At 37.5% G+C, this 26,480-nt stretch overlaps 1 protein-coding gene across 1 annotated transcript in view; it reads right to left on the bottom strand.

Moving 5' to 3' along the window:
• Positions 1-6,647: 6,647 nt before the first annotated feature.
• zgc:63863 (uncharacterized protein LOC393372 homolog) overlaps positions 6,648-26,480 on the bottom strand; it is a 45,746-nt gene continuing 25,913 nt past the window's right edge. Inside the window, exon 8 of the mRNA XM_051670982.1 lies at positions 6,648-12,092. Coding sequence (XP_051526942.1) covers positions 11,840-12,092 — 253 coding nt within the window. The 3' untranslated portion in view covers positions 6,648-11,839. The remainder of the gene's footprint in view (positions 12,093-26,480) is intronic.

Here is a 26,480-nt window from a genome sequence, read left to right as displayed (position 1 = left end):
GGTTGAAAATGTTCACAAACTCATTTGAATGACTTTAATTGACTAATAGCGCGATTTAAATTGCGCAGAGTTTTGTGAATGAAGCGCAATCTTTAATGAGTCTAATTTACATAGAAAGGAGGCGTGTTTGCGCATAAAGGAATGACAATGACTACATTTAAATATTGAAGACGCAACACAATTTCAGTGCTGATTGCGCCTGCTAAATATGATTGTGGGTGGTTTGTGAATAAGACGCAGATATTTGCCACACGCAAAAGTGCCGCAACTGTTTAGTGAATCTGCCCCAGTGTTTACAGTTTTCCAGAAAATTCACCAACAAATGGATTACTTACAGTTACCTCTGCATATTAAGATAGGAGAAAGTATTTTAACGGTAAGTTAAAATGACTGGACTGATTAAACTTTAAGTCATATAACTTCATTGGTTCTTGTGTCATGATGCTATATTTAATTTAGGCACTGAATACAGGAGTTGATCAATGGTTGTGTTTTGATTTGAGAGTGAATAATGACTTACATTTCAGTCGGTTCATGATCAATCAGTCAGATTGATCGTATGCCTTCATAAGACTTGTAAAATAGTGCACGAGTCGTAATGAATACTTCTATTGTGGTTTTATGGTGTAAATTTCCTTTTGTGTTCCGCAAAAGAAAGAAAGTCACACGGGTCTAGATATTATGGCGAGTAACTAATGATAGAATGTTTGTTTTTGGGTGAACTATTCCTCTAATTTTAGACTTTGACTTTAGACTCCCTATTGCAATTTGCGAGATCGCCAGCTTGTATATGACACATTCAGCCGGGCCATTTTTTGTTCAGCGCTTTGGAAAGTGGCACTTCAGTTGGAAGCTGCTCTCTCACGGACATGGCTGGTTTTGAGTATAATAAAATAAAAACATGAGGCCAGATTCCCAGATTCATTAGCTGTGTACCATCCTCTATCGAAGTTCTCCCTGCAAACAGAGAATACAAATTAAATGTTTTTTTTTTAAACTAACCAGGACATTCTAGATGACAGAACAGGGTTCCACTCACATCAGGGGTGATTACATTTGCATGGAGTTTTTTATGGCAAAAAAAGGGAGAAGCTTGACTGTCGTCCCACTTAAACCTGCCGGTATGCATTAAACATGGCATTGGTACAGGGAATGATGGGTTGGTTTCTTGGATGGGTGCTGCAAAAATTTCACTCCCCCCATCTTGACAGGCACCCATCCGTTCACCGCCCTCCTGTCGAATACAACCCCGGTTAGGCTGTTTTTACCTTCATTCGCTGGGTTTGGTGGCTCCATTGAGCTCCCTGTTGCCCTTTCGCGTGGCAGCTGAGGTCAGCTTTCTCTCCTCATGCCTCTATCGCTTCTCTTCTAGTGCTCTACATGACCTTGCTGTACAGTCAGGGCACACCAAAGCTTCTGGGAAAAAGACAACTGCCCCTGCAATGCAGCTACGGCCATAATGGAGCAGTGACTATGACCTTTTGTGCACACAAATAGTTCAGATCCACAGAGGGAGAAAGACAGCATGGCTGGCTAAAGCCAAGTGCACACATCAAGACAGAAGCTTGTCGCCCTTTCATGTTGTAGATTCTGCGACTAGTGTGCACACTTGTGCGACATGCTCCAACTAGTCAAAGAGTTGCATTTCAATTTCAATTTGGTTGTATATTTAAGCTGTGAGTTTTTTTAATTAAAACGTTTCGCAGAAATGTTCATCATTAAAAATGTAATAAAGGGGGCCTGGGTAGCTCACCGAGTATTGGCGCTGACTACCACACCTGGAGTCGCGAGTTCGAATCCAGGGCGTGCTGAGTGACTCCAGCCAGGTCTCCTAAGCAACCATATTGGCCCGGTTGCTAGGGAGGGTAGAGTCACATGGGGTAACCTCCTCGTGGTCGCGATTAGTAGTTCTCGCTCTCAGTGGGGAGTGTGGTAAGTTGTGCGTGGATCGTGGAGAGTAGCATGAGCCTCCACATGCTGTGAGTCTCCGCGGTGTCATGCACAACGAGCCACGTGATAAGATACACGGATTGACGGTCTTAGTAGCGGAGGCAACTGAGACTTGTCCTCCGCCACCCGGATTGAGGTGAGTAACCGCGCCACCACGAGGACCTACTAAGTAGTGGGAATTCGGCATTCCAAATTGGGAGAAAAGGGGAGAAAAAATAAAAATAAAATAAAATGTAATAAACGATTCAAACGTAAAGTGAATCAAGTTACTATACTGCGGAGGATGCAGCAGACCACCACAATATTTATCATGTCGAAAGTTCGCTTGACTATACTGCACATCTGGAAACATGCCAGGTTATAATGCTCTTCTCCAATGATTGATTATTATTATTATTTGATGAATTACCACTCCTGTGGTGATAGAGAATGTACAAAAACATCTCCTTTAAAATAGGCTGTTCCTGCAGCGGTAATAGAGTGATGTTTATTGCAGCAGGCAAATAACAGGGTTTTAAGAATAAGGCGCAAGCTATAATGAGCCTAATTAACATAGAAAGGAGGTGTTTGCACGTAAAGGAATGACAATTACTTAATTTGAATACTCAAGATTTAACCCTTGTGCGTCAATTTAAAAAAGTTACTCAGAGGTCCTTAGAGGACAAAAATGTCCGTGTCAAAAAACTGCCATAATAATATTATATATTCATATTATTTTCCACTTTCACTGACTTAGATTTTTAACATCAGTCCTGATCATAACTACCAAATATTCATTCATTTTCAGGATTTTAACCCTTTAAATGCCAGTTTGTTTCATAATGCCACTGTTGTTTTTTACACGCACACACACACACACACACACACACACAATTCTCAATACACACATACAAAACACACTCTGACATCCTTACCAACACATACCCACACAATTTTAGCTGCATCATTTATTCAATTGTCCTGCAGTGCTCTATAATACAGCAAACAGAAAATAGGGGAAAAGCATGTAGTTGCTCCATAGGCTAAACATGAGAAAAATGGCGCCATCTGGTGGAAAATATAAAAATGTAAATTCTGAAGCCAGGGCTCCAGAATGAAAGCATAATATCATATAATTCATGATTTTATGCTTTAATGGCACTGGGATCAAATATTGCAGTTTTAATGGGTTTCAATGGGGACATTTTTGTCCTGAAGGTCCTGAGTGTAACTATTTTGTGTACACAGTGTATTATAGATGTATTATAGGAACTGAGGTTGAAATATCAAAATTCCCCCAGAAATACACACCTTTGGCAAACGTTACACCGTTGGCATTAACACATATGATGAAAAACACAAATGATTGAAAAAACAAAACAGAAAAAGATGAAGATGTCCCGGAAGTCGCACAAGGGTTAAACTAGATTGCGAGTGTTTAGTGAATAAGATGCAGGTTTTTGTGCTGAAATGCCACGTGAAAAAGTAGCGCAACTGTTTAGTGAATTTGAGTCTTTAAAGGTGCTGTAAGCTTTTTTTAATGGAAATTATGCAAAAAATGTTCCTACTCCCAGAAAGATATTACTGATATAAGTGTTACGAGATATCTCACCGGTCTCTGTGACAGCTCTAGATTCTGTAAACAGCAAACAAAAATGTGCGCTTTCGACCTGTCAATCATTTTGCGTGTTCTCACTGTATTGTAGTTGCAGCAAATTATTGAGGCTTACTGCCATTTTTATGCAATGATGTTCATAAAAGTTGTCCGTTGAGGGCGCTATTTTGCTGGTATCTTTGGAGTTCGGGGTTTTGGAAAGAGGGGGCGTGACTGATTCAAAGGCTCAGTCTCGAGGAAGTAGAATGTCTGAAATCGCTTACAGCACCTTTAAGGTCAAGTACGTATTAAACATTTTAGTTTGAAGTGTGTATGTGGACTTAAAGAAAATGCATTAATTGAAAAACATTAATTTTGCTATGTTTACGCCTCTCATCCACACTACATTTTTGGTGGAGAAAAACACCGTTCTAGTGTTTCAAAAACGCTCTCCATTACCCCAAGCTTTAGAAAATTATGATGTTAGGTTGTGTGCGTATTTGGCCTAAATATGAGAGAGCAACAAGCTTTTGTCTTCTAGGGTGTGTTTTTCAGATGTTTTGAGTCCCTTAGAAATGACATAATCCAAGAAGACGTCACAAAGTTTAAAACTGATTACACTTTCACAAAGCTTTTATTTGTGTGTTTGTGATTCTTTGAAATCACCAAATTTTATTCTTGGAAAGAAAAGAATCATGAGCTTCAAACACTGACAATGAAACATATGTACATGTGATTTGTATGTAAATGATCCACATATCAACTTTTTAGAAACATTTTAGGACATTGTTTTAAATATTTTCACACAGATAAGAATAAAATGAAATGACATTTCAGTTTGTGTGATAATTCTGCATTTATAAAAGGACAGGTTTGTGTGATTAAGCCATGGTCTTCAAATCTTTACCATTTGAGATATAACTGAGATAAAAATTCAAACAGAATTTATCCTCAATTTGTCATTTAGGTTTACAATTAAGTCTAACAAACATGTTTTAAAAAAGTTCAAGTCATTTCCTTCAGAGGTAAATGGCCTTGCAGAGCACAAACAGTTCAAATTGGACTGCACTGCGGCCAGGTGTCAACTAGACCTTGTTTAAACTTGACTGGAGAGCCAAATCACATTTCTGTCAAGTCTGTTCCTCACACCGAAAGCACTCATCATCTGCCAACAATGTTCAGAGTAACCAACTGACTGCTGGTACGCACACATACAGCACTGTAAAAACCTAGTGAGCTGCCATGCTGTCTACTGACTACATAGGCAGCATCCTAACTAAAATAAAACCTCATAAGTGACTGATTTGGAACACTTTCACTGGCAGCAACTGCAATTGCCACATGGCGCTACACACGAGAAACGTACAAGAGTTTGATGTTAGCATATTGCCTTTCTAATGAAATTATTTTCTAATAAGCATAAACAATACATAGTACCACAAATATTGCATAAATAGTCATTTTTAATTTACATTTTTAACTATATTAATCAATAATGAAATGTATAATTAACATTTCTCTTGCTTTGGCATCTTGGATTATCTTCGCGCAAATATCGCTCCTCACGTCATGCACACAGGAGCAGGGCTGGATTGGTAATCTGGCATGCCGGGCATTTTCCCGGTGGGCCGACGCACTTTGGGGCCGATCAGGGGTGGACTGGCCATCGGGAGAACCGGGCCAGTCGCGAGATAAGCTGAAATGAGCCACAGCGTTTTGCAGAACGGGCCACAAAACGGCGCCGCAATATGCCGAAGGGGGACAGAAAAGGACAGCGACCCCCACCCCCCCACTCAACAACTTTTGGGTCAGTTTCTATGTAAAATCCCAGGCCGATTTCTTTTCCCAGTCCACCCCTGCACAGGAGACTATTGATTTCAATACAGTTTGATGTTAGCATGTTGCTAAGCTAACAACGCGTAATGACGCAATACTTTAATACGTGTCAAAATACCTAGCACACTCAAATATTGGGTAATATATATGTATATATATTTTTTATTTCGACAACTACATTTTGTGGTGTCCCGCACGGTCAAGCACTCTAGCCTTTCAAAGTATACTCTTCTGACCGCGAGCCCGTGCGGACGCGTTCGCCACATGTGCACTACGATTGCTTTTACTCTTTAGTACAGTCAACGGAAGGCGCATGTGCAGACACAGCACAGACACGGATTGTCCGTGTGTCTAGGAAAATTAGGCTGCACACGAACAGTCCACACGTACTGTGCTGATGTCGAAATGTGTATCACGCGCAATACCAAAGTATACTTTTTCTGCCTTCCTCTTTGAAAAACATTCACGTGGGAGCACATGCTGTCTATGTAAGCAGCTTACTATATTTTGAAACAGAGATAATGTGCTTGCTGTTGAAAATCATTATTGAACTTTTAAAATCCTGAGGTAAAATCATAATACAATACATTTTTAATACAAGTTCTTTAAGTTCATTCCAAACATAAAGTGACGAATCGCACCACATTTTTTTTATATTCTGGTCTCAATACAAGTAAAAGAGTTTGTTCACCCAAAAATGAAAATTCTCTCATGACTGACTCACCTTTAAGCCATCCCAGATGTGTATGACTTTCCTTCTTCAGCAGAACCGAAGTGAAGATTTTTATAAGCACATTTCAGCTCTGTATGTCCATACAATGCAAGTAAACAGGTGCCATCAAGCTGCTGGCTGTTTGATGGTCTGAAAGTCATATTTAGGCAACATAAAAGTAATCCAAACTAGTCCAGTCAATCAATTAATGTCTTCTGAAGCAAACCGATAGGTTAGTGTAAGAAGCAAATCGATAATTAAAACATTTTCAACTTTAAATCGTTGCTTCCGGCCAGCACTGGATTGCTGTATGAAATGACCGAACTCTCGCGTGACGTTCTTTCCTCTGTTGTAAACAAAGCGCGTACTTCCAATTTCTTGTGTGAACGAGCCATCACGCTTGCGTCATGCAACATCTACGTGATGGGTCAACTGCTGGCAGGAAGCGGGTGTTTTTTTAAAGTTAATAAAGTTTTAATTATCAATAAAAAAAAATTCACAAACCGATTTGCTTCAGAAGACATTAATTGATCGACTGGAGTAGTTTGGATTACTTTTATGCTGCCTAAATATGACTTTCGGACCATCAAACAGCCAGCAGCAGGATGGCACCTGTTTACATGCATTGTATGGACAAAAGGTGCTTTTCCACTGCACGGTACAGCTCGACTCAACTCGACTTTCCACTGTGGATAGTACCTGGTACCTGGTCCTTTTTTTTAATACCACCTCGGTCGAGGTTCCAAGCGAGCTGAGCCGATACTAAATGTGATGTCAAAACCCTGCAGATCACTGATTGGTCATTGGTCACTGGATTTGCGACACGGGACATCAACCCGCTAGTTTTAAAGTTAGCAACAGCGACAGCAATATCATTTGTTCACGCGACTTTCCAATCGTAAAAAGAAATGGCTGTGCGCAAAACCATGCCGTGGTCAATAAACGAGGTGCAGACGTTCCTCTCGTTAGTAGCCGAGGAGAGGATCCAAGGAGAGCTGGATGGGGCGACGCAGCTATGACGATCAGCCCATAATCCCACCCACGTTGAGGCGGCACTAAACTGCAGTGGAAAAGCAAGCTCAGAAAAGTAAAGTGAACATAGTCGAGTCGAGTCGAACCGTAACGTGCAGTGGAAAAGTGCCAAAACAGAGCTGAAATGTGCTTAAAAATCTTCATTTCGGTTCGGTTCTGTTGAAGAAGGAAAGTCGTACACATCTGGGATGGCTTAAAGGTGAGTCAATCATGAGAGATTTTTCATTTTTGGGAGAACTAACTCTTTAAGCTCAATCGACAGCATGCTAAGTACCACAAAAACTTATTAAAGCTTCCTTTTCTTTAAAAAATTTAAAAATATTGGTTACAGTGTGGCACTTACAATGGAAGTCAATTTTTTTTTAAAGAAAAGCAGGGACGAGTCGAAATACATTTTTTGTGGTAATCAACATTATGCCACAAATACTGCCGATTGCGCTTAACTTGTATTGAACCCAGAATATTCCTTTAACATCTATTTGCAATGGCTCTTACCATTTCAGTGTTGATGCATTTGGATTTTCTAATATCAATTATTTTCCTGCAGTTACAGATTTTCATTAGACCATCTCTAGTAAGACACTGATTAAACTAGACATAACCTGTGCTTATGATACCGACAATTGCAATTTACCTTTTTGTAACCGTAAATGTCAATCTCTTTTAACCACGTCTAAAATATTTCTGTTGCAAAACAACACAAACCTGACGAATAGCTGCAGAGCTCAAATTAAATTGCCATTAACAAAAGACGGTCTGGCCAATTTCGACTCAGAACTTTGAAAACACGAGAGAGCCACTCAAAATTATTCAAAGAACGAGTGAATCACACATTAAAAACACATTAAAGTAGCTGGAGTGAAGACTTCCTTCACACAAACACATTACTCCTTGCGTTTTATTTGGCAGTGGTGATTTTGGGCTGATCTGCTCAGGGCAGCATCTGCTAACAGTCATTCATCAACACCCAATGCACAAATAGAGGCAGCCAGCTGTGGAAGTGGGGTAAATTCAGCGCTTTACATCACTTCCTGCAGTCTGTCTGTAAATGACACACTGTGACACACACATTGCTCTTTTCAGACGAGTTCACACTCTTTCAGTCTGTAAAAGTATGAACTGTCATTTTAACCAAGTCCAGAGATGAAGTAGTTAAGGTGGTTTGAAACAGTGAACGTATAGGCCTTTATCACAGTCCGCGTGTCGTCACATCTGGCTCCAAATAGTAGCGTAACCAAACATCCGCCCATCGATCTGTCTATGGACGATCGCAGTTTTTCTAAACAAATTTAGCCAACTTGGATGCACTTGGCAGTAAACATCAGCCATTTAATCGTTTCTTTGGATTAACTCAGCACTTCACCATATGTGTTATCTACCACTTTAATGTGTAATAGTATCAGAGCGAGGCGATTATCAGCGCAACATTTTCCCAGATCACGAGGAGCTGCGCGCGCTGTTCAGCTGAAGTCCAAAGAGACAACGTTTAAGTGTTTTGAAAGCAATGTGATCAATATCATCGCAAATACTCTGTAGAATCTTTACTCGGAATATACGGGGTTTTTTTACATGACTTACCGTATGCCATTGTCTTGTTCTAATGCTCTTTAATGTGTAAATGTACTCTTGTTTGTATATATTCTTGCATTCAACTAATAAAAAAAACGTACTTTGTGAAGTGTACCCTGATCACATACATCCTGTTTAAAATCATAAATTAACATGACGTCGTTTTTCTTCGTCATCCCCAAGTAATGATTGTACGGTGAGTTAGGTCTGTTTAGATTAAGTATTTGAGATGAATTGTGCATAAAGTAGTCCATGATAATTCCGCGTTGTGGGCACTGTCGTTGAAACAGACTGCAGCGGAAGTTGTTTTACGCTACTAAGCGAAGCTTCCGCTCTATGAACGCGGAAGTGTGATAAAGGCCTATTGTTACTAGTAGGTCTTAGTAAGTTGCGACGTTGCTCACAAATTGTAAACATTGAAACTCCACTTTAAATTACACCCCTTAACCCTGTTCGTTTTTTGCTAACGCATTTTGTGTTCCCGGTCAAAAATGACCGGCCTACTCAGATTGTTAGTAAATCTCTCATATTGCATATATTATCACAAGATATTGCATGCATTAAATATTTTTGTCAACTTCTTTTTTAGTAATTAAGACAGGTTAAAAAAAAAAATATTTATATATATATATATATATATTTTTTTTTTTTTATTATTATTATTATTTTTTTTAATAAATAGGATTCATTGAACTGAGCTTATTGAACCGGGCTAGTGAGGGGCACTCCCTGCAGAAACAATTAAAAATATATAATAATTATGTAATAAATTAATAACCACCTGCTTGATCTGAACAAAGTTTGTGTCATTTTAAAGCTTAGAATCTGGACTTTACAATGCATATACCTGATCCTACCAATTCTTAAATAATGTTCTCATAACCAATAACCAATTCTCGTTCTCATAATTTGCAAATTTGTTATCACAAGAATTATATTCAGAGTTGGTAAAAACATAAAGATGAGATAGCCATGTGTTATATACTGTTGGAAAGGTCTCAATTAGTAGAATGCAACGAGCAAATTAGTTTCACTCAGAGGTCAAACCGCAGTGAGTTTTAGTGTATGAAATTCCCACAGACACACATAAATATAATAAACAGAAGTGTCTTTTTGTCATGTTTTTCCTTATTACTTCCTGAAACATACATGTAACATAGACAATGACATATCGTAACTTACAGCAGACTATCCCGATTCAAACGAGCCCAAACATGACATAATATGATGAGTAGATCTTGAAATATTCCTCAAAGAGTATACATGGAAAGACGATGCACAAAATGGCGCTCGTTTTTACCGGAAAACAATATAAGGGGTAAAGGAAAGTTAAAACAGTTTCCCATATCTCACAGACAACTATAAGTAGGGAAGATCGGGGCAAGTTGTCACTTGGTAAAGTGCTATATTACAGTTACGATAAGATTTGGAGTTAAAAGTCCAATAGCGCAAATGTGTGTTTTCTCTAGCAGAGGTTTTGTATGTTTGATTTAATCATCTAGTTAAAAACCTTTTTAAATTAGAATTATTTTAGTTAATTCTACCCTCCGAAGTAAACTTTCATAATCACCATATTTTTGTTAAACTGTAGCTCTCGGTAAACAAGCAAACATAATAAACCACACTGGCATGCATTCAGGTAAGAGTCAACTACCGGTATATTATAAGGGCAGATTTTCTGCCAAAACGTCTAAAAGTGTTTTCTTAGGACAAATATATTTTTCATGAAAGTCAGGTCGGGGCAGGTTGTCACATGTGTATTAAATGTCATAAGTGTATACAGTTTATCAATGTCACTAGTTTTATGTGTTGGCCAAATCAATGTTTTGATATATTTTTCGTACGTTTCCTTTTCTATTTTTGCTGTTTCAGGCGTAGATCTACAGAGAGGTGTAGATTTTGTTTTGGTCATATTAAAAATCTACACTACTGGTTTACTGGCAGGTTTCATTGTGACAACTTGCCCCATTTAGTGTGGCAAAATGCCCTGCTATTGGGGCAAGCTGTCACAAAAAGTCAACATGTGTTCAATGCACTGTATCTTTTTCTTTTCTGGGCAAAAACGGTGAAAATGTTCAATAGCATTTTTGTAGAGAAGACTTTGAGGTACGTGTCTAAACAGATATTCAACCTACTCTCAAATATTCAGTTGGAGCAAAAAGTTTAACAACTAGCACCATTTACTGGTTACACATTTTTTTCCGCAAAAAGTGTAAATAGTGTGGTGCTTTCCAAACATTCCTCTGTTTGTTTGAGCAGCTCGACATGTTAATTTCTGGCTCAACCAGTGGCGAATGTTTGGGGAGGGACTTCTGTTTGTCCAACCATTGGCAAACAGGGGGATTGTTTGGGAGACCTGTTTGCAAACAGGTTTTCAAATGTTATTTTTGAAATAACTACATGCCTTAACTTTAACAAGTTCTTCCTCGTTTTGACTTGCAATGCGATCTGTAATTTTCACATTACTGCACAAATGAATCACATATTAATAATGTAAAGCAGTCCTAGTTACTGGCAGCCTCTTAAATCTATCCATTGTGGTATTCAATTAGAGCAAAATATCAACAAGTTGATACATATACCATCATACTGCCAAGACATGTCTAAAAAAATATATAGTGGATGTGTCGGTTAATAAGTGTTCAGGCTGTGGAATAAAATGTGGTGTTTTAAAGTGCTGTGTGTTCACCAGTGAGTGAGTTGTGTAGTCTCTGTGGTCTTCAACCTTCAACCGTTTTCTCCCATTAATGAGCTTTTCCTTTGCTCACTCCTGACGCCATTCAGCAGGAAAAAACCCTTTTAATAATTTGTGCTCCTGCGGCTGCTCAGAATGCTCAGCTGAGCACTTTCTCTGACATTCTGCTGATAGAACGACAAACAGAAATGCTTATGATTACAAAAACCTAATTTGACTCCTCCCACGTGCCCAATATTAGCTCAGCTAAAATCTATAAATAAGGGAAAAAACTGTTCAGAAATAAATAGGACATGTTTTCACTCGCTCTGGCTTTGTAACCAACACTTAAGACATATATTGGCCTGTAAGAATATTTGGAAACTTGATTCGCACTTAAAAATGTCTGAATGACGTTGCATTAGATTTTTTTTGCAGATACTGTATTTGTAATTGCAATACACCCATTTGGCACGTTATAACGTTGTACGCTTCAGAAGAGTTGCGAGAGGAACTCAGGTGCCCAGTCCATGGCTGTCTGGGCCACGGCCAGCGCTGCAGCCCCTAATGTGGCCGATAGACCCCACACGGCCATCTTGATAAGCTGGTTAGTGGTTGCTGGCTGAGTGTTCATCAGAAGGGCGAGTTGGTTTTCATGCCGTTTCTGGAGCTGTTCACGTAGGATGGAGTCGGGACGCTGCCGCAGTGTCGAGCTCTGGAAGTCCTTAAAGGTGCTGATGGCGATGCTGAGAAGAGAATGAGAGAAAGTGTTAAGTTAAAGTTTACACTCTCACTAGTTTATTTAATTTGTCTACTAACAAAGTCCAACTGTGTGTGTTCATGCATCACAGGAGATTTATGTCATTTTTGCATCATTTTCAGCACATCTCAAATTCTGTATTGTGTTTAATAGAATTCTGTGCTGGAAATTACATTTTGAACACTTTAAAAAAAAAAAAATTAAATATATATATATATATATAAATCAGACCCCTTTGTCTTGCTAAGACTAATTTCATAGCTAACATTTTATGTATCCTAAATAAATACAATTAAATAATATTTTTAATCTTTTTGCATAATTTCAGCAAAATAACAGCATGATTGGAAATGACGGCCAATAAAAATATTTGGTATTTCCTTTGATTTTTCTTTGTTTTGTGTCATATTTCATCTCAAGCATGCTCTTCACTGACACTTTTGTCCACTTGGTTAACAAGTACACTAACTTTTGAAGAAACTTTATTGTTTTAAAATAAGTATTACTTTATTGTTTGGTGTGACGGAAATGACGCCACAACTGTGGGACAGTTGTAATATTTGAAAATTGATAGAAATCATTTCCACAAAATAAATATTGAAATGGTTTCTGTTTATTTCACTCTTTGTTTAGATGATCAAAGTTTTAAACATGTAATAATTATTATTTTTATAATGGATTTTCATCGTTTAATATTGAAAGTCTGGGTCTGAAGGCTAAAACAGTCAAATCTAGACATAAAAGACACTTGAAAAGCACAAAAAAAAAAAAAAAATGATGAAGGCCTGCAAAAAAGTTTCTGAGCAAATGAGAAAAAAAGTTCAAATCTGTTAGTTTTATATATATATATATAAATAAAAAAAAATAAAAAAATAATAAACCCTTAAGACATGAAAGTGGCCAAAGTTGAAGAAAAACTCTTTGTAAAGACTTAAAAAAAAAAAAAAAAAAAAACCCTGTATGAATAAACTTCACTTACTTATTATCATACTAATATTAGTAAGAAAATGTCTGGGTCCTTTTTTCTTTTTGTTTTACCCCAAAATCAAAATAAACGTCAAATTAGAGAAGTAAAAGGGTTTGCAAACATCATTTCATATAGACGTCAAGAATTACCCCCAAAAGAATTACTATAATGGGACAAAAAATAAAATAAAATTGCATTCTTGTTTCTGTAATGCAGTCAATAAAATCATCAAATTCAATGTCATTTGTTATCGTCACTGAAAACACAAACCAACTGACCAACAAAATGTCACTCGTTGTGGCCGTTGCTGGTTTGGACAAAAACCCAGATTAAATTCAAATCTGACTGGCTGACTTGTAAGAACTAAACAAGATTTGAGAAAAAATTATAATGTGAGCGGTGGATGAGTATGAGGGCATGGCCTGTAGTCCTGTTCAAAAACACATACATCCTCATTTCTGAAGTTTTCCCAAATCCTGCTGAGCCCATGCTGAGGGCTACACCATGCAGATTTCCTCTCGCAACAGTTTGAAGAAAAACATCATTAAAAAATCATAAAATATTCAAATCCATTTCATTATCGTCTCTATGAAAGAATAGTAAACATGGAACACAAATGCCTTTTACGCAAGATAATAACACATCCAGAAAATACATTCAACGTTTAATGAAAAAGTGGCTCTTGAGCGAGAAGTATCATGAGCACACGCTGACGGGCTCTTAAATCATTTTTAACCTTTCTTTTCTTTGATTCTCATCTTTCTCCAGGTCTCATTAGGATCTACAGCTAATGCTCCACAGCTGAAAATAGCTGAGAGGTAACAGCAGAGCAATTAACTTTTAAACTTTCTCGTTACCAGCGGAAAACCTGGGAGACAATGATGTTTTCACAGTCTAACGTGGTGATACAGACCCGGCAGAGTTCTGCCGCTCAAACCGGGCATCAACGTCTTACTACACACAATACAGGCTGGATTCCCGCAGTTTATTTAAAGTTATAGTGCAGCCAAAAATGCAAATGCTGTCACTATTTACTTTCATTTATGTAGTTCAGAACTAGTTCCAATAATATGCTGCGATAATTAAATGCATGATGGACACTTCCAAATTCAACAAACAATTCTACATAAACTTTTAGTCAAATTGTTGTGATTTTTCTGTATGCACCGTAGCTTCACTTGTGAGATTCACAACCAGAATACAAAATGAGCACTAACCATGTGTTAAATGTGTAATTATTTGCTATACTCGCCAGTGATTGGTAACTTTATAAGGATCTGCAACTTAATAGACAAGTTAAACTATAAGAATGACAGTCGAACCCTTGTGAGCTATTCAAATCCAAGGCATATAAACCTTATCTAAAGACACAAGGGCTGGTAACTTTATAAGGAATTGCAATATAATAAATGGTTTTAGAAGAACTGTAAGATTGTAAGAATCTGTAAACATTCAAATACTCAAAGTTTCAGAAGTATAGCCACAAGAAGTAAACAATATGGGCCTCATTCATGAAACATGAGCAGAACATCGTTCATAAAGCCGTTCTGACGTAAATTCTCGGATTCATAAAAGTTTTCGTACTTCAAAACATTAGTTGGTATGAACAAAACTTACACCTGCTCCCGACCCGAGGCAAACTGTCATGACTTCTTTTTTTTTTTATCCCAATTTGGAATGCCCAATTCCCACTACTTAGTAGGTCCTCGTGGTGGGCGGTTACTCACCTCAATCCGGGTGGCGGAGGACAAGTCTCAGTTGCCTCCGCTTCTGAGACCGTCAATCCGCGCATCTTATCACGTGACTCGTTGTGCATGACACCGCGGAGACTCACAGTGCACAACTCACCACGTGCCCCACTGAGGTTACCCCATGTGACTCTACCCTTCCTAGCAACCGGGCCAATTTGGTTGCTTAGGAGACCTGGCTGGAGTCTCTCAGCACATCCTGGATTCGAACTCGCGACTCCAGGGGTGATAGCCAGCATCAGTATTCGCTGAGCTACCCAGGCCCCCTTCTGAAGGTGTTTTTAAAGATTTCTTGTTTCAGTGGCATACCCAAAATTAAAGGATTATAACTTGACAAAACAACGAACAAATAAACAAGGAAGGTCAAGTGTTTGGTATCACTGTAAAGAAAACGCTTAAAATGTTATAATGATATATATTATGAAACATTCGGAAACTCTCAGCCTAAGAAACTAATGAAAAATGACACAAAACATTCAGCCAAAAAAAACTGTTTTTCTTATTTTTCTAATTTGATGTTTTTATATCTCTGGGTGTGAATAAGGTTGCTCAGAAAAACTGCTTTTGTTTTGTTCCCAATCATGTCAACTGCATCTGAGAACATTTTTGCGTGGATACGATAAAGCAATCAAAAGTTTTAGCATTACAAATATAATTTATCATAGTGTCCAAAAGCCTCTCCAAACAAATAAAACATAATAATTGTACATAAGAACTAATTACACATGCAAACACAACAATCACTAAAGGTTTGCATTGCACATTCTGTTATTTTTGTAGCACAATTGGACCATTTTTGAAGGGTCTTTATTGAGCTCTTTTCTCAACAATGACAGTTCATGGTTAACAAAAAAATCGGAAAATAAAAACACAGAATCTTATTCTGTCAGTAAACATAACATCAGTAAATGATTACTGAATTTCCATTTTTAGATAAACGATTCCTTTAACTCTTTACACGATTAGTTCTGTGGGGAATTCGCTCGTCTTCTTCAGCGTTGGTTTCTTTTAACTGCTCTCTTCAAGGTGGCACATATCTGACTGTCTTTGATCATGTCTCTCTCCTTCTTGTCTCTAAAAACAGTTTCTAATTTTACCGTTTCCTCTCTCAGCAGCAGCAGATTGTGTGACCTCTGCCACATCATTCTTCTGTTTTTTTCCCCCTCGCCCTCTTCCTCTCGCTCAATCTGTTCTTTCTGTTGTATAGACGATACAGCAAATGATGGATGTGTTTACATTGGAAGAACATTTCCACAATCTGCACTCAGTCAAACCATCATGACTTCACAGTCTTCATTGAGACTGATTCTGTCCTCGTCTTCCTCCTCTCTGTAGGTCTTACTGACTAATGTGAACTACAAACATATCTGTGCATACAGGGTCGTTCACACAGACCACATTTGAGTCTACTGTTTTTCAATAATTTTCCAGTGTAAACATGAGCTTGAAGGACGTTTTTGTCCATTGCATCACATCTCTGTTTTTTCAACATCTTGCGTGGGAGCACCACATTTTTAAGATGTTGTGTCAAGTTACAAAAAAACTTCAACTGTTAAAAATGCGCTTCAAGACACCTGCGTTCTGCTCTGTTCGTTGTGCTGTGTCTAGCTTCTTTTTACTGCAAGAACACGTCCGGACTGAATGGCCCCTAAAACGTTTCCACACAGAGATCATGATTCTTTGTTACGTTCACATTTGCATTCATTTAGGATTTTTTTCTGCATAAACATACAAATACAGTTGAAGTCAGAAGTTTACATACACTTTGTTAGTATTTGGTAGCATTGCCTTTAAATTGGTTTACTTGGGTCAAACGCTTTGAGTAGCCTTCCACAAGCTTCTCACAATAAGTTGCTGGAATTTTGGCCCATTCCTCCAAACAGAACTGGTGTAACTGAGTCAGGTTTGTAGGCCAACAGTTCAATTTTTTTTTTCATCAGACCAGAGGACATTTCTCCAAAAAGTAAGATCTTTGTCCCCATGTGCACTTGCAAACTGTACTCTGGCTATTTATGGTGGTTTTGGAGCATTGGATTCTTCCTTGCTGAGCAGCCTTTCAGGTTGTGTCGATATAGGACTCATTTTACTGTGGATATAGATACTTGTCTACCTGTTTCCTCCAGCATCTTCACAAGGTACTTTGCTGTTGTTCTGGGATTGATTTGCACTTTTCGCACCAAACTACGTTCATATCTAGGAGACAGAATGCATCTCCTGAGTGGTATGATGGCTGCGTGGTCCCATGGTGTTTATACTTGCATACTATTGTTTGTACAGATGAACGTGGTACCTTCAGGCGTTTGGAAATTGCTCCCAAGGATGAACCAGACTTGTGGAGGTCCACAGTTTTTTTTTTTTTCTGAGGTCTTGGCTGATTTCTTTTGATTTTCCCATGATGTCAAACAAAGAGGCACTGAGTTTGAAGGTAGACCTTAAAATACATCCACAGGTACACCTCCAATTAGCCAAATTGGCTACTTGCCTAAAGACTTGACATCATTTTCTGGAATTTTCCAAGCTGCTTAAAGGCACAGTTAACTTAGTGTATGTAAACTTCTGACCAACTGGAATTGTGATATAGTCAATTAAAAGTGAAACAATCTGTCTGTAAACAATTGTTGGAATAATTACTCGTGTCATGCACAAAGTAGATGTCCTAAACGACTTGCCAAAACTATAGTTTGCTAATATGAAATCTGTGGAGTGGTTAAAAATTTAGTTTTAAATGACTTCAACCTAAGTGTAAGTAAACTTCTGACTTCAACTGTAGTTAATTTTGGCCTTGTGTTTCAAATGGTTATGAGAATCACACTTGGCTTTACTCAGTGTAACAGTCTGGTTGCGGAAGTAAAAATACCATTCATTTTCTCCATGGGGGAATTTACTTTTAACGTTACCTTTTAAACCTTTAAAGACAGACCTACTGTGAGCGCCAAGGTTGTTTATCGATGGTATATGCTTCTGCTGAAGCCATCAGTCCACTGTATTTCAACTTCATTTAAAAAAAAGTGTGTTTAACCCTTAAAAGCATGGGTGTTTCTCCAAACATTCATACGGACTCGTGTCTATAGTGACCCGGCACAAATGGATTTACAAAATGACTAGATAGTGTCAAATTTTCTAAACATTTTCAAGACGAATTGAATATAATAGAATATATTCTGATATATTTTTATGTTTTATTTTTCATATATCAAAGAGATATAGAACAAATATATAAACAGAATAAAATCTAGAACAAGATTAATTACTTCCACACTAAAATTTCATGAGATGCAACTGGCTGTCAAACACATATTGAGCAACACGTAACACATAATCTACACATATGTATTTTCTCAGGCACTTTTTGAGTATAAATAGACACACGACTTTTCAATTTCAGTTGTACACCAAACTTACAATAGCCAAATCATACTGTTCATGTGTCACACTTGCTATAGTTTACTTCCATGTTGCTGCTTCATCTCTATGAATATAGTACTTGTTTTCTTGTAATAAACAAAGAAAGAAAGAGAAAGGTTGAGGAATACTAAAGGCATGTGGGCACAACTCCCAAAAAATAAATGAGGTACATGGGTTGGAATGAGGTCTAAGGTCACTTCAGACCCGAGGTATGCATTTAAAGGTTATTGAAGAGTGAAGAGAAAGATCCACCAATCAGAAAAATGCGGCAAACAAAGCACACAAAAACAGCTCTCCCTACACTCTCAAATAGGGCTGGGCGATAGGACGATGCTATCGGATATCGACGATGTATTTCAAATCTCCCAATGTCGATTTCAACACTCATTGACTGATGATGATCGACAATATCGGTAAATGGCAAAACCATGGAGCTGGGAAGTCACCAGATATATTAAACAGTAGCCCTGGGTGGGAAATTTTCACCCACCATCCGCCAAATGCGACGAGGCTGAATCCAGCTGCTTATTCACAAGCTCCTCATCCCAATGCAGGTATTTAATGAGTGGGTAAGTTTGCTCTGTCTGCATGACATCTCGGAGTAACACATGACAAGAAATGCTGTTGAACACACAGACATGTGCTTGAAGAAACACTTCATTATATTTTTAAGAACAGACAAAAAAATCCGTAAAAGCCCGTGTCTGATGCAGTGTTTGTTCAAAGGCGTGCAGCACGAGCCTGTCTCATGGAACATGTGCATGTAAAGAGTTCTCACTTTCTTTTCTGTTTCAGACATTTACACACATTTGGCAGCATTATTTTGGGAACACAAGGAAATGTATTAGGCTTACACATAATATTAAACTGATGTTTACTATTCGTTTAAGTACAGACTAAGTGAACAAACTGTTTTAGCTGTTTTGAAAGCAGAAATTATGTGGATCGTGTTGAACTTTCTATAGATAATGGTTTATTTCATTTAAATATTATTATAATTATTATCTTTACATTTATAATTGTCTTTTGTTCTTAATTTTTAAGCTATTAGTAATTTTCCACCTGTTGTTGTAGACAAATACTTGCGTGATGGCAAATGGGGCCGTTGACGGTAAATGATTGGATTTGGCGAGGTGGTTATATAAGATTTTTTTGATCACTTTGTTATTTTAATTGCTTTTTTTCGTTTGATTTAAAGTGCAATTTGAATATAGAAAAATCATTTGTTTAAGTTTTTCTTGTTCCAATAAATTAATTACATTTTTAAAGCAAAATTAATAAAGCAAAAATATTCAACGACCCTCGGCAGGGGGGTTGAAAATATATATTCAGACATCGCAATATTTTTTAAGGTGATTATCGATAAGATCGCCCAGCCCTACTCTCACGAATATTTTGTGATATTTTTGCAAAAATCTTAACCCTTGTGCACCAATAAAAAAAAGGACCTTAGGGGACAAAAATGTCCACGTCATAAAACTGGCATAATAATATTATATATTAATATTATTTTCCATTTTCAATTAGTTAGTTTTTTTTACCAATATCAGTCCTGATCATAACTACCAAATATTCATTCATTTTAAAAGCCAGTTTGTTTATATAATGCCACTGTTGTTTTTTATGGGGGAAAAAAACACAAAAAATTCGTTATTTTCAATATACTAAATGCTTAGGGGATTATCACAGTCTGGGTGATTAGCAACAACATTGACTTTGATGCTTTATTATTTTCTGTTTGTTTAAATAATGCCACTGTTGTTTTTTTACACACACACACACACACATATTTCTCGATACACATATAAAACACACTCTGACATCCATACCAACACACACACACAATTTTATCTGCATCGTTTATTCAGTTGGCCTGCAGTGCTCTATAATACAGCAAACAGAGAATAGGTGAAAAGCATGTATTTGCTCCATAGGCTAAACACGAGAAAAATGGTGCCATCTGGTAGGAAATATTAAAATGTAAAGTTTGAAGCCAGGGCTCCATAATGAAAGCATAATATCATAGAATTCATGATTTTATGCTTTAATGGCACTGGGATCAAATATTGCAGTTTTAATGGGTTTCAGTGGGCACATTTTTGTCCTGAAGGTCCTGAGTGTAACTATTTTGTGTACACAGTGTATTATAGATGTATTATAGGAACTGATGTTGAAATATCAAAATTCCCCCCCAAAAATACACACCTTTGGCAAACTTTATAATGTTAGCATTAACACAGCCAAAATGATCGAAAAAACAAAAATTAAAAAGACAAAAATGTCCCGAAGGTCGCACAAGCTTTAAAATGTATTGTATATATACTAAATCAACAACTTTAAATCAGTAGTTGTATATTTTTTATTCAATTACGTCATTTGCAATGTTTCATGGGATTATAGTTCATTCCCTCATGAAAGATGTTAAGTCTTGTATCTTGTCTTTTTGTCCAAATGTCAAATACTTTTCTGCTTCAAATCAAAGTTTGTAATGTTGTGATTGACTCAGAGCTGAAATTTCTAGGGGAAAAAAATTTATGGGAAAACCAAGAAGGCTGAAAAAGTCACTGGGCACTGTTACACTCTACATTTCAACATTTATTTTAAAGTATGGCATATTCCAATATTTTTTCATAAAGAATGGCCCCATTTGCATCCAAGGAGGTCCAGGCAAAGCCTTGAACATCCACTGACCTTAGAAGGTGGCACATGCTTATAAACCTGATCACTGTTAGAGCCTTGGGAGCCAGTTAAACGTTTTTAGAGCGTTTGCTTAAACCACTCTCTCTCTCGCTGTCATAACATGACGGGTTAACACAGTTCAGTGGCATACTCTAATTCAATGCGTCCTTCCATCTCACACACATGATGGTCCTATTATTACACTTGCTGCTGAGATGGTATGCCCAATTACCCATGAGTCTGCACTCTGCCTGCATGTGTGTGTGTGTCCTGCAGGCTTGTGTGAATCAGCTCTGATATCCTGATGACCCGTCAGCTCTGCCTCTTTGTCATGTCTCTGGGAGATGCTCGTTCAAGCGCAATGTGACGCATTATAGGCCTTTGTTTACTGGACTCTCTCATTCACACAGTGCCCATTTACACCTGGAATTAACATGCGTTTTCGGAGATCAGATCGCACTTGACCACTTTAAAAGCCAAGTGTAAATGCACCCAAGTTGCACTGTGACCGGACCACTGAAACCACATTCGGAGGTGGTCAAGAACAGATTCTGACCACATTTTACGAAGATGTAGCCTAAACACGAATTTTAGCTAACATTTTTGTTCTATACATAACTATGTTAGCTGAAGTGATGGCCCATGGGTAAATGGAAAGAACGCTACCACCAGTACATTTACATGCACTTTAAAAGTTCGATTTCAATCAGACTAAAATCTTCAATCATCATTTTAAAATGTCATGTAAATGCTTTAGTCTGACTGAAACTGTGCTAGTATGAATTTTGTGTAGTCAGACTTACAGACTAAATATAATACACATTCGGAGATGGTTAAGGACAGATGCTGAGGTCGACCGATAGTGGATTTTGCCGATACCGATAACTACATTTTTACAGATTTTTGGCCGATACCGATTTTAATAAAAACTACAGAATGATAACAATACAGATATTATGCAACTTACCTTATTTCGTCATCAGATCACTGTTTTACTTAAGAACAGGGATGCACCGATTTATTGGCTGCTAATATTTATCGGCCAATTATTGACCGAATTAAAACCATCGGCATATCGATAAAAAACATTGAAAACGCAGATATGAAAAACCAATGTTTTTTTTTGTTTTTGTTTTTTTTTTATAATTAATTAATAACAGACTTTGTAAAAACTCCAGAAATAATAATAGCCACAATATGTAGAAGGGTTGACACAAGAGGTCGACCGATAATGGATTTTGCCAATACCGATATCTAAGGTGGTGGAAAAGTCCGATAACCGATTAATCGGCTGATATTTTTTTTTAAATCCATTTATAAAATGATAAAAAAACTTAGTCTTTTCTTACTATGAAGGGCACAGCTACTGGGGCCACAAGAGTCCAAAATAAACAAAATCCCAAAAGCAGTTTATTATGCAACCAAACTCTTAATAATAACTAGAAAAATTAAGATTTGGTGCATTACGGGGGACTTTCAATTTTAAGAAAGTCCAGATTTGGCTACGTTTCAGTATGCAATTATTTACCAAATGAAACTTTTTATAGCACACACCAGATTAGAGGTTGACCGATAGGGGGCTTTTTCCGATACGATAACTAAGGTGAGAAAACAGGCCGATAGCGGATTAATCGGCCGATAGTTTTTAAAATGTATAATATGAATGAAAACTTTCCACTCAATCTAAAATAGTGCTGAACTTTATTAAGTATCACTTTCAATGGCAATACTTTATACATTTCTCTCACACTGGTATCTTCTTCAAAACCTTTGCCATCTGAAAATAATTAATTAAAATACTAATTAAAATATTACAGGTCAAATGTGTTTGTTGTTCTGCAGTAACATAAAACACTTACAAAGCCAATTAGTGACTGTATGCTTCATCACTACTGACAATATTTATTATTTTATTTTATTGTCATATAAACTATATGAATGATGTACAAGAAAGGGAGAGAGAAAAGGGATAGAAACAAAATAAACTCAAGTCTTGTATTTTTAAAGGTAATTTTATAAAGGCATTTTGTATATATATATACAGTTGTGCTCAAAAGTTTGCATACCCTTGGAGAATTGGTAATATATGTACCATTTCTAAAGAAAACATGAGTGAGCAGGCAAAACATATTTCTTTTATTTCTTATGAGATTCATATTCAACTGTAGGTTATAACAGAATGGCACAATCATAAAACAAAACATGGCAACAAAGAAAAAAATGAAATGACCCCTGTTCAAAAGTCTGCATACCCTTAGTTCTTAATACTGTGTATTGCCCCCTTTAGCATCAATGACAGGGTGCAGTCTTTTGTAATAGTTGTCTATGAGGCCCCAAATTCTTGCAGGTGGTATAGCTGCCCATTCGTCTTGGCAAAATGCCTCCAGATCATGCAAAGTCTTTGGTCGTCTTGCATGAACCGCACGTTTGAGATCTCCCCAGAGTGGCTCGATGATATTAAGGTCAGGAGACTGTGATGGCCACTCCAGAACCTTCATCTTTTTCTGCTGTAACCACTGGAAGGTCAACTTGGCCTTGTGCTTAGGGTCATTGTCGTGCTGGAAAGTCCAAGAGCGTCCCATGCGCAGCTTTCGTGCAGAAGAATGCAAATTGTCTGCCAGTATTTTCTGATAACATGCTGCATTCATCTTGCCATCAATTTTCACAAGATTCCCCGTGCCTTTAGAGCTCACCCCCCCGCAAAACATCAGTGAGCCACCACCATGCTTCACAGTGGGGATGGTATTCTTTTCACTATAGGCCTTGTTGACCCCTCTCCAAACATAGCACTTACGGTTGTGACCATAAAGCTCTATTTTGGTCTCGTCACTCCAAATTACAGTGTGCCAGAAGCTGTGAGGCGTGTCAAGGTGTTGTCGGGCATATTGTAACCAGGCTTTTTTGTGGCATTGGCGCAGTAAAGGCTTCTTTCTGGCAACTCGACCATGCAGCTCATTTTTGTTCAAGTATCGTCGTATTGTGCTCCTTGAAACAACCACACCGTCTTTTTCCAGAGCAGCCTGTATTTCTCCTGAGGTTACCTGTGGGTTTTTCTTTGTATCCTGAACAATTCTTCTGGCAGTTGTGGCTGAAATCTTTCTTGGTCTACTTGACCTTGACTTGATATCAAGAGATCCCCGAATTTTCCACTTCTTAATAAGTGACTGAACAGTACTGACTGGCATTTTCAAGGCTTTGGATATCTTTTTATATCCTTTTCCATCTTTATAAAGTCCCATTACCTTGTTACGCAGGTCTTTTGACAGTTCTTTTCTGCTCCCCATGGCTCAGTATCTAGCCTGCTCAGTGCATCCATGTGAGAGCTAACAAACTCATTGACTATTTATACACAGGCACTAATTGCAATTTAAAAAGCCACAGGTGTGGGAAATTAACCTTTAATTGCCATTTAAACCTGTGTGTGACCTTGTGTGTCTGTAACAAGGCCAAACATTCAAGGGTATGTCAACTTTTGATCAGGGCCATTTGGGTGATTTCTGTTATCATTATGATTTACAAAGGAGCCAAACAACTATGTGATAATAAATGGCTTCATATGATCACTATCCTTAAATAAAAGACAGTTTTTTTGCATGATCAGTCATATTTTCAAAATCAATGCCAAAATTTCACAATTTCTGCCAGGGTATGCAAACTTTTGCGCACAACTGTATATATGTGTGTGTGTGCCCTCTAATGAATATGAAATTTATATTACAGACGTAAATATTTGACCATATTCTTACGTTTTTTTTGTTTGTTTGTTTTGTACATAACTACGTCATAAAATTAGGAAGCTTGGACAGAAGTTCATTTTGTCAGAATGGAAAAATGTTTGGGAAACTTTATAATCACAAAACTATAAAACGTAAAGCTATTCCTGTGAGTTTGCTAGCGCTTGGTCTTCTGAAGTGAGCGGCCAAGCAAAAGTAAAAACTCAGGCAGCATATTCATATAAGTTTGGCATTAATTGTTGATTTACTAATGATAATTAATTTTTTTATTAACTTAGAAACAAAACCTCTTCAGAGTGCTCATGTTTATAGCCTGACTGCACAAATTTATAAGTAACTTTTTTTTAATTCAAAACAGCATATTAAGAGGAGAGATAAGCAGTTTCCATCCTTGACTTTGTAACATTGTTCTAACCATCCGAACAGCTAATGTTAGCTCTAATGTTATCCTCTCTCTACCTTGTCGGCAATGCAATTCTCCAGTGCAGCGATTAGTTATAAACAAATTAATTATCGAACCACCTTTGTACCATGACAATAATCATAATGTGTATTGTATCAGTACTAGTGATCGACTGATATGGGTTTTTTAATGGCCGATGCCGATATCCAGAGAGCAGGGTGGCCGATAGGCCGATACAATGCCGATTCATCACACAATTTAATATAGTGAATAACATAAACATAAAATTGCTACAAAAATGAATAAACTCTTTAGCACTATATTTACTCAATTTCACACTAACTTTGAAAAAAAAATTCTAAAAAAATAATTTTGTATTTTATATGGTAGATAGCAGTTTCTTCTGATTTCTGTTTGGCCATAAAATTGTAGTAATTTATTTGCACGTGAAGAAATTGTTAATATATTAGGAAGAAGGAAATAACAGTACACACAGTATCCAGCAACCATGAATGGCATGTCCATGTTAACAAGCACATTTACTCAAAATACAGAATCAAACCAACTGCACATAAAGTGACAGTGAATAAGACATTAACTTATAGAGCACGCGAAGCGCTTTTACTTTGAAGTTACACTCACGTGCTCGTGCGGATCCAGCACGAGCAGCAAACTCCTGACAGTTTAAATGGTCTGGATCGCCTGCTTGGATTGTTACGGACTGACCGTCATGATTTGTGAATCAGAGGAACTTTTGATCCTGAAGTTTTTGATACTGACTGATGGAATACGCGCTTCAGAGGAAGATATTAGATGAGCGCTCGATGGGAAGAAAACACTGGATTTTCATGAGGTTCGTGAATTACATCTGTTTAAACGAAATATCTGCATATTTGCAGACGGTATATAATATGTTTTATTGATATTTGCCTTTTATCATTAGAAAAGTTACAGGGAACTGCTGAGGAGAGGAAGTGCTTCAGAAGAATATTTATGAGCGCTCCACAGGATGCTGGATCTGCTCAAGTTGTGTGATGTTGGTTTATTACATCTGTTTAAACAAGATTTGTGCATATTGCAGATGGTATATGATATTAGTTTTATTGATATTTGCCTTTTTATCATTAGACAAGGCAGTTAATAGTTACAGGGAACTGTTGAGGAGAGAGAGGGAGAATTAAACAGGTGAGCACTTTAACATAATGAGCTCAAACGCATCTGCAGTGGCTCTGATATGCGGACCGTTTAAATGACACTGTGTTGCTTACCAGTCTATTATTGTAGTAACACGATGGCACGTAACAACAAAATGAACCGTGACTGGTCGTTTACATGTCTCAGTCGCTTCATATGCAAGCAGGCGATTCTCAGCGCCCTCAAGAAACAAATCAGCCAAATGGGAAAATGTATCGGCCGATGTCGATTTTTAAAAATTCAG

The sequence above is a fragment of the Myxocyprinus asiaticus genome, chromosome 34, assembly GCF_019703515.2.
Source record: "Myxocyprinus asiaticus isolate MX2 ecotype Aquarium Trade chromosome 34, UBuf_Myxa_2, whole genome shotgun sequence".
NCBI classification, from domain to species: domain Eukaryota; kingdom Metazoa; phylum Chordata; class Actinopteri; order Cypriniformes; family Catostomidae; genus Myxocyprinus; species Myxocyprinus asiaticus.
This window is presented reverse-complemented; position numbering and strand designations above follow the sequence as displayed.